At 40.4% G+C, this 9521-nt stretch overlaps 1 protein-coding gene across 1 annotated transcript in view; it reads right to left on the bottom strand.

Annotated features, from left to right (window-relative positions):
• waplb (WAPL cohesin release factor b) overlaps positions 1-2448 on the bottom strand; it is a 28938-nt gene extending 26490 nt beyond the window's left edge. The window contains exons 1-2 of the mRNA XM_084343208.1: positions 2140-2448; positions 815-1323 (exon numbers count right to left, since the gene is read on the bottom strand). Coding sequence (XP_084199334.1) covers positions 815-1301 — 487 coding nt within the window. The 5' untranslated portion in view covers positions 1302-1323; positions 2140-2448. The remainder of the gene's footprint in view (positions 1-814; positions 1324-2139) is intronic.
• Positions 2449-9521: the final 7073 nt, after the last annotated feature.

Below are 9521 nucleotides of genomic sequence, written 5' to 3' on the forward strand. Positions count from 1 at the left end.
GACAAACTACAGAACATTTAAAAGAGCCCAGTTTTCAGCACCTTTGATGATCAGCCTGGCCACACTGTATGTTCATGTTTCATTTCAACACCATACATACATACAGAGTTATTAATTCTGAAATGTGATCTAAGGTTGTGTGTTTCATACAACAGTTGATAAACTGCTGTAGTAACACTAGAACAGCTGCTGTAATGACTTTGCTTAATCGTTGACTGTTCCTTTCTATGTGAATCTAAAGTGACTTTCTTTGAGTTTCTTTTGCTGTCTGTAATATTAAATTAGTACTGCTAACACACCACTTTAAAATCCATTAACCTCTTATTGTCATCTATCATTAATGTTAAACATTAATATCATGACTTTATCCTGCATAAACAAGGTTGACCTTTAATGTATCATTGTAGATTAAATGTTGATTGCACAATGTAATGGCTGCACATTCACATTTAGATTGATTCCCTATAAACTTTGCTGTCACCGTGTTATTCTGCCTGCCACTGGGCATGAAATCTCCCAGGAAAAGACAAAGACTGGATTTACTGTAAATACTACCTGCTCTCATGTCACCATTATAGACTACATGAAAGAATAAACTAACATTTTGTCCTGTGTCGTTGGTAGTTGTTACTCTATGGAAAACAGAAAGTGCTGTTTGTCTTTTTGAAACTGGCACCAACAATAATACCACTGTGAAGCATTTTAAACAATTTCATTAATCAATTAAATCAATAAACCATCAATAGTTAATAAATATAGATGAAGTCTCAGTCCAGATTGAACCAAGTTTAAAGACTGAAAATCTGTGTATTACCTATGCTAGCACTGCTGCTGTTGAAGAACCGAGCTGTATCCTCCAGCAGTTTGGGCTGGTTCCTGTCATTGGCCAGCCATGATGCCCCTCTGGAGGATGCCAAAGAGAGAGATCCTCCCTGGAGGCTGGACCTGCTCCCCGTGTCCAGAGACACGCCTGGCCTTTCTGCTTGTGGAGGCTCTGCAGAAGTCGGCTTGGCGGGTGACGACTTGTTGCCACTGCGAGATGACACCGGCTTGGATTCCTCATCGCTGTCGAATCCGAACGGATCTTCCAAGCCGTCTCCAGATGGACGGGGCCTCTTGTAAACCCCCAGGACTGAGTCATTCTTGGGAGCGCCAGCGCGCTTGGAGCCCACCTTGGCCTTGTACTTGGTGTCACCCCATTTGGTACTAAGGGTGCCTCTCTTGGTGGATAGGACCTCATCAAACTTGGACGTGCCCTCTCCACCCTTGCGGCTGTAGGTTTTACCGAATCTGGATGTCATTGTTGCATCTGGGTCATATTCTCTAGCAGGACGATGGAGCAGAGAGAAAAGTACATTGTTTTCAGATTTTGTGAGAACCTTTTTCATGAACATCATGGATGTGATTCGCCACATCCACCTTTTTACTCATTAACTCCATGTTGTATTTTTATTTATGTTTCCAACTGAACTGCAGTAGCCAGTGACAGTCACACTCACTGTTCAGCTGGTTAACTAGTTCAATACGATCATGAATTTTATAAACATTGGGCCAAAAAAATCGGCCTCTAAATAGTACTGTTCGCAAGCAAACATTAAAATGGCTCGATTATATCATTCATGTATGCATCTAATTTAACTTATAATCAGGTTAATGCAGCAGCGGTGAGGTTAGCTGTGTGAATCACTAGCTAACATCTTGAGTACTTCTCAGCCAGCTGGTTTGACAAAACAAGGCTAACATTAGCTTGCCAGCGGGCTAATGGCGCTAAGTTATCTATCAACACTGGCAGGATGCTAGCAGAAGAATTAATGGAAATACAACAAAACCTGCTGGTCGGGGTGAGCAAAATCAAGCAGAGAGTCAGTTTAATTACGCGCCGAGATATGTGTCACGCAAAAATAAAACACCTTTCTCCAAGTTACTACTGAGCTAACGTTAGCTCGAGTTTTAGCCGTTACCATTAGCAGAGAGCTCAACAGAGGAGAGGAGCCGTCACTCCAGCAAACTGCTAGCTTGAAGCTAACAGCTAACAATAACTACAAACTGTCATCGTGTCGTGCCACAACCAAATAATCCACACATCTGTCATTTTCTACTGGTAAACGAGCATTGACTGCTACCCGTATTTCCACTTACTTGGTGAGCTAAAGGGCCGATCCGCACAAAACACACTCCAGAGCCGAAACGGCCGTTAAACTCGCACAGGACTGGGCCTGTTTCCCTGATTCAAGCTGCGGTGCACAGTATAAACAAGGCCGATCTGACGCCCTTAACGGCAAGTTAGCGGGGTCGAAAGACTGCAGAGTGAACCGCAGACCCAGACGGTTGAGAAAAGATCCAGCTTATAACCAAATCTAACGAAATCGGCTCTTATAATCAAGCTAAATCGCACTCGATTGTTTCCTCCGGGCTGCGACGAAGGCTTCCATTGGACTCCCCCGGTACGTCAAGTTACCCGGAGATAGAAGAGAGTGACCGGAACTTAGGTAATCTATCATTAAAAATAAAAGCATCAATTGACCATACGGTGTAAACATTTCAGTTAAGGCTATTTTGCATTGACGAATTAATACACAAAAAACAACTTCTGTAAGATGTGATTTTAATACAAACCCCACACATTTACATTTTATTCAATTTCACCTAGATACATTATTTTGTTAGGTTTTTGACTGGCTAGTTTTGCTTGGTCTTGTTTTGAAAACTTTTACCGGAATCGCTTATATGTAGTAGTTCTACCTTCACGCTAGTGGCTTCAGCAATCTTATCATTACAAATGCCGCGTTCAGGTACTCCCATTAAACTCGTAAAAAGGTCAATTTTAAACGACGCACAGTAAATCCTCGGAAAATGGAGCGAAATGAAAAAAAAAAAAATTCAACTCAACAGAGGAAATCACAGATAAAACATTTACTTAGCTACTGTGGAAAGTGTGTGTTGTTATTTCTTTCCTGTGAGCAATATAAAACATATTTCAATTGGTAGTGTTTCTGAACTCCACCTGTACACATCTTGGGAGGCTCTCAGTTTGTGGTGCTGTTGAATTGTATTGTATTATACTGAAAGGTGTTTCTAGTATTTTGTCTCATTTATATAAATGATGACAGAATTAGTTCAAGCTATTGAAAATGGGCAATTCAGTGTGAATTTGACTTTTAGTTTTCCTGTGTTGGTGTCTGTTAGTCGCCTTTTGCTGTCAATTAAAAAAAAGCCAAGTTAAGGAAACAACAGCACAGAAAGCATTATGAGCCGTTATCGATACCATTTACTACAGAATTAAAAATTGAGTCTGTGTTCTGTGAATACTTTGAGAACGCACGCTATTCTAACCTTGCTCATATTTCTATATGCATAATGAAGTAAGAATACTCCTTAAAACGCACCATTTCCTGTTTCTAATGTTATGAATCCTCACATACTTGATGCATAACTGTGATCCTACAAGTTGATAAGCTATAGAAATAAAAACATGATATCTAAAAATCTGAATTATTATCTTGACCTCATGATCTCTAACTCTGCACTGTCACAGAGATCTTGACAGGCAATATTTTCTGCACCTCTTCCTCAAGAGCAGCCCTCCTGACCTCTTCTTCTTCTTGTTGTAGCAACAGACCGGAAAAGGTTCTTAAAATCTTCCTCAATCTGCCTTTCTGTGTTTCAAGACTGGTCCTTGGTGTGTTCTGCTGTTTTAATAAAGTTTGAATTTGATTTAAAACCTTGTCCTGTAAGGGTTTCAGAGATTTCTGGAGCTCTTCTCTGTGATCCTGCAGCTTCCTGTAGTCAGAGTGTCACTTCATCGAGATAGTGTCTGACGAACTGGACACTTGCTGAATTGTTTCGCTCCTCACCAGCTCTGCAGGCTTTACTGAGGCTGTGGCAGCTTGACAGGAGGACAGGATCGTTTTAAGATTTCATGGCAGGCTGGACAGCAGACATCCTCCTCGGACCTAAGAGCCATTGTCCTCTCAGTGAAGCTTCTGGTTAAATGGAGATACATGCAGATATTGTTTTGCAGATTGGATATTGGAAACAAATAAAATACACTGCCGCTGAACATTTTACTGATGCGTTCAGTTTCAACATTGTGTGACTTGTGAAAAAACATACTCTGGGCAGCATAACGAGATGAACAAAGCATATTTTCTGTGGCAAATTAGTCAATATGATTTCTAGGGGACTATTGTTTTACTTTAATGAGATTATTACAAATGTATACCTGCTCACATATTTACTGGAAATAATAACTGTAATTTCACTTGAGGCACATTGAAGCAAATGTGACAAATGGTTCAAAACAAAGCTAAGATGCATTTGTATGACTTGAATATGTTTCAGGATAACAAAAAAGGTAAGAGGAAAACAATAGAAATAGCGGGACTACCTGGTGTTTTCTGAAATCAGACAAAGTCTGAGCTGTCAAGCGCAGTTGGAGAATGTTGTTACTGAATTACTGAATGTTTCTGCCGCCACAGCACAACAAGCATTTTCAGCCTGCTCTGTTTTATCCTCAAAGTAACCACTATTACAATCCCTGTCTTCTCTGAAAGCTTTCTGACACAAACAAAACCACACAACAGGCTATGCAGTGTTATTGTGGAAAAATATTCTCTGAGTCTCCGTCACTGTGTTTCTGAGGAGAGATGGAGACGCCAGAGCTGGATGGCTGGCTCTTGCCATTTACCACAGGAGGACCTGAAATGATCCCAGTGCTTGTTGACATGCACCCCGCTATGGCTGTCTGTTTCTTCAGGGCAGTCAGGTCATCTTGGCATCAAGCCTCGCTTCTTCAAACCTCAAAAAACCTGTTACTGCGGAGCTCTAAGCCTGGCTGAAATCCCTGCGTGGCATGCTGCGGCCCCTGTGCCAGCATCAGCCGTCCTGTCAGCCAACACACTGGCCTTACTGTACCATGAGCGCTTCCATATTCTCACAATAAAGAACAGATCTGGAAGCAAAAGCTCCCTGAGCAGGCGTTGGTTGTTGAGATCCTGGCAGAGCTCGGCGGTGGCACCTGGAGTGCTCAGGCATCACACAGTTTTGAAGAAAAGACCAGCACAGGGTCTGGCATCAGTGCTGGCAGCGCCTTCTTTAAAAACAATTAGGCCTTTGACATTTAGCAGATAGCAGCTGTAGGATCAAATCTGGCAAAGACAAAGAGGACAGAAGCCAAATGACTTACCACCCCAATCAACTCACTTTTTTGGAGATGATGAATCAGAGAGGAGAGGGGGGCACTTTCTTCACTATGGAGCACCCCATGACCCAAAAGTTAATATTTTTCTTTAACAAACGCACAAAAAATATTGTTAAAGTTTCATTTTGCACTGAAACAATTTTGATCTATCAGGACTTTGAGGAGACACTTCTGACTGGAAACAAACTGGCTTCATGCTCGGACACAAACATCATGGTGAGCTTCAGTGATATAAGTGAAGTGTCTGCAGAGCCCAGAGGAAGCCAGAGGACAACACCCACCCCAGCCACGGTCTCTACACTAATAGTTTTTATTTTTATGTTTTATTATTTATTCATCCATTTATTATTACAGTATTCATTCATTTGTGAGTGGTATAAAGGAACTACAACTACCATGTAGTTAAACACTCCATGGTAAGACTGCCTCGATCGATTGTTGTGGCTGCTTGAAGAACAAAATCATATTATTTACATGCTACTTTGTGAATACCACTGGCGACACTGAATATATTTGCATTCTCCTTTACTGAGATAATTTAAGTAATGCTGGAACAGAAAGAAAAGGAGCAGAGTGCTTCCCTGTCTGATGCCCCTGTAGATAAGCTGGAGGTTGAACGTAGCTGCTGTAGATATTACACTCGTTATATTATGCAGTCATGAAACCGGGTCCCTGGCACACATTAAATTTCAGTTCCACAAGGGCTGTGAAAACAGACCCATATCCCTCAGAATAAGATCCATATTGGAGCACTCTCTCAAGATTTACATTTAGATTTACATAATAATTTACTGACAATGCAGGAAGTAGTATGCCCTTTAAATATAGTCAATATAAGGACGAGATTGAGGCAAAAGCAAATGAGCTGTGGTTAAAGTCTGGTTATGGTTAGGCAACTAAAACACCTGGTGTGTGTGAGTGTGTGATTAAGGTTAAGAAACAAAAGCAAATCTCAGCTGGTCCAAAATCTGTATTGCCAAACACTGCACCCACCTCCAGACTTTGTTTTCAGACCTTCACACCCAAACATTTCCTCATCACTAATATAAGCACACTACTTTCTGTATCAGCACTGAACATTGGTATTGGTCTTAAAACATGAGGAGCGAAATGGTCTCAGATTGACATAATTCTGGGACACTAGGCTGCACTGTGGAAACCACTTCTGTCATGAAGTTTATTTTGAGTGACGGCCTGGATATACGTACTTTACACCTACTGTAATATTCTCCATAGGCAGATTGCTATTTGTTTGCTTTGTGACAAACCAAGGCTTGGACATGAAGCTGTTTTAAAGATCTCTCTCACTTTAATACTCTTGGAAGCGTCGTCTCGATTGAACCTCACATTGTCTGTTATGACGGTCACAGAGTTGGACTGTTGTCCCTCCATACACATTTTTACATTTCCTCTTCGCTGGTTCCATTTTCTCTATAATCACCATGTTTGGACCTGACACTTCCCCTTACCTGACCTCATACTGTTTATGCTGTGATTTCCTGTGCTGTGATTTTTGTCTGCCACCACTAGATGTCACAGTTAACACACACTCTCTTCCCTTATCTTCTGTTTTCCCTCTTTTTCTAGTCTCCTTCTCCTTTCATATCTTTTTATGTCTTTTATGTTTTATTGCCTTTATTGTCCCTCCTGTCCTCTAACCCTTCCCTCTTATTGTCCTTATATATTCAAGGGGAAGTGACCTTTGACCTCTTTATTTCTTCATAAGTGTGAAAGAACACATTTACACAGACGTGCACAGTGCAGTTCAGACCTTAGTGAATGAGTATGTGTTGGAGTTATGCATTTTATTTGTGTCTGTGCGTATGAACAGGTTGACTAAACAGCTGTAACAGGGAAACATATTGCTGATTTAAATAATAATGATAATAATGTTATAACTTAAGGCTTGTATAATTAACATAACTTTGTTTGTGTGAGGGGAAGAGTAAACCAAAGATTTGTAGAAGTAGCTGCAGTGAAAATGTGATTTTCTAGGACAACAAATTATAAATGCCATTAAAGATAAATGGACTTGAGGAGAGACTTTAATCTGAGTATTAATACTGAAGAGGCTGATTTCGATTAAAGCCAATGCAACCACCACTGTAAATCACACTGCACTTTGCACTTCTAAGACAGCGTTCACACCGGGACGAACCTTATTGACCTTGTGGGCTTTCAAACATTACTGGCTCTCGTCCAGAGCTGCAGAACAGGCCGGTAACACATCACACTATGATTGTTTTTCCATGCTGTCTGGAAGAAAGGAAAACAGATACCTGAGTACACAAGAGTTCAAATCAGTATAAATCAGTGAATGACACTGGTGAAGCTGCACGTCATGCTCATTTTAAACTACTGCAACATGTTAGCTTGGTGCAGTAATATGCCAGAGTCGTTATCTGTCATATTCATTTCTGATATCAACGAGACAACCTGAACCAAACTGCAAGAGGAAACACTCAGAGATCCATAACAAGGTGTTGAGTGTGAACTCTTCACCTTTATACTCATCCGCCTGTTTATTCTCCTTTATTCTGCTGTTTTCACCCAAATCATCCTCCAAAAAGAGCCTCTACGCACACTGAAATGATATAATCTTTTGATTATATATTAGGCTCACCCAGTCAGAAACAACACACACACACACACACACACACACACACACACACACAAGGCAACTTATGGCCCGTGGGAAGTCCCCTACTTTGGTATGAAGCACTATACCAGATGCTGTTTCCGTCTCAGGGAGTTTCGGTTTAAATCAGCAAGGTGTGTGTGTGTGTGTGTGTGTGTGTGTGTCTTGTTTTATAAACTCTTCCCTCCAGTATGAAATGTGTGTCACCATATATGCACAATTACAGACACACAAACGACCTGAATATCTCAGGTCTCACACATGCAGGTGAGATTATTTCCTGTCGAGTGACATTTTGATCTGACGGACTGCTTCCCCGTTCACACTGATCTGATGGACCTGATAACCCACTGAGGGAACTTGGGCTGGACTTTAGCTGACTACTTGATTGTTCTTGCAGAAGGAAGCAATGTCAGAGCACTTAGTGTTTTTGTGAGACTGCGTTTACCATCAGCCTTTGCAAGAAGAGCGAGGGGAAAAAAAGTTAAACCTGCTGTGGATTGGTTGGAAATCTGCATCAAGTTTTCAGCAGTGAGACTGTGAGAAAAACATTATTTTCTGCCTTCAAAATAAAAGCTTAAACGTGTCACTGAAAAAAAGGATTTGTCTTTTCTTACTGGATCATTTTACCACCTCGGATCTGTACACAGTATAGAAACAAACAGATCATATGACTATAGGTAATAGGTTGACTTTGTTTTTTATGCAGTCAAAAGCCAAACAAGTTGTGAAGATCGACAGTTTTTTGTTGAATAATTCCTAAATAATTTCCTTTTCAAGCTCACTATCAGATCATTTGTGAGTCAACTCAGCATTTTGGGAAATACAGTTATTTTCTTTTTGGCAGAAAGTACTAATTATCCGTCCATTATGAATCTTCAGCCAGGAGCTGGTTTGCTTATCTTATTTTAGCTTAGCTTAGCTTAGCTTAGCTTAGCTTAGCACAAAGACTGGACGCAGGGGGAAACAGCTAGTCTTCAAAATCTTTCGAAAACATAGTTTAATACATTTTATCTTGTTTGTTTAATCCTCATTAAAACCAAAGTATAAACGTTATAACTTGAGTTGAGCAGTCTAACTTCCTGATGTCTCAACCTGTTGCCTGGCAACTGCTAAGAGCTGAGAAACTGGAGGGATTAAATGGATCAAACAAATGAGGTAAAGATGCAAATTAGTGAGCTGTAGATGTGCGGTAGGTCGATTTTGTTATCGTTTGACAGCTAGCTGTTTCCAACTGTTTCCAGTCTTTGTGCTAAGCTCCATGTAGCTTCATAATTAAAGCCCCATAGTCGGGTGTGATAGTAGCAGGGCCGGCACAAGCAATAAGGGAACTAAGCAGTTGTTTGGGGCCCCCACATCAGCAGGGGCCACCAAGAGCTCTTGAATATCACATATGACAGGTTGAAAAATATATTTGTGTGTGTGTGATATGTTATATCGTTGGTCATACAAAAGAAAAACAACATATTTTGTTGTTGTTATTATTATAACGGACTGACAAGTCCATACGACTGGTTTAATGATTTCCCATTTCACCCAGTTCATTTTTTGTCATTATTTAAGTTTCTATTGAATTTATTTCATATTGTTGTATAATATTTTTTTTTACATTTGCATTTTACTTACATATTACATACTTAACATTTATTATTTGAAGCTGACTGTTCTGCACTTTTGCACATT

The sequence above is a fragment of the Pagrus pagrus genome (genome assembly GCF_965226575.1).
Source record: "Pagrus pagrus genome assembly, chromosome: 21".
In the NCBI taxonomy this organism is placed as follows: domain Eukaryota; kingdom Metazoa; phylum Chordata; class Actinopteri; order Spariformes; family Sparidae; genus Pagrus; species Pagrus pagrus.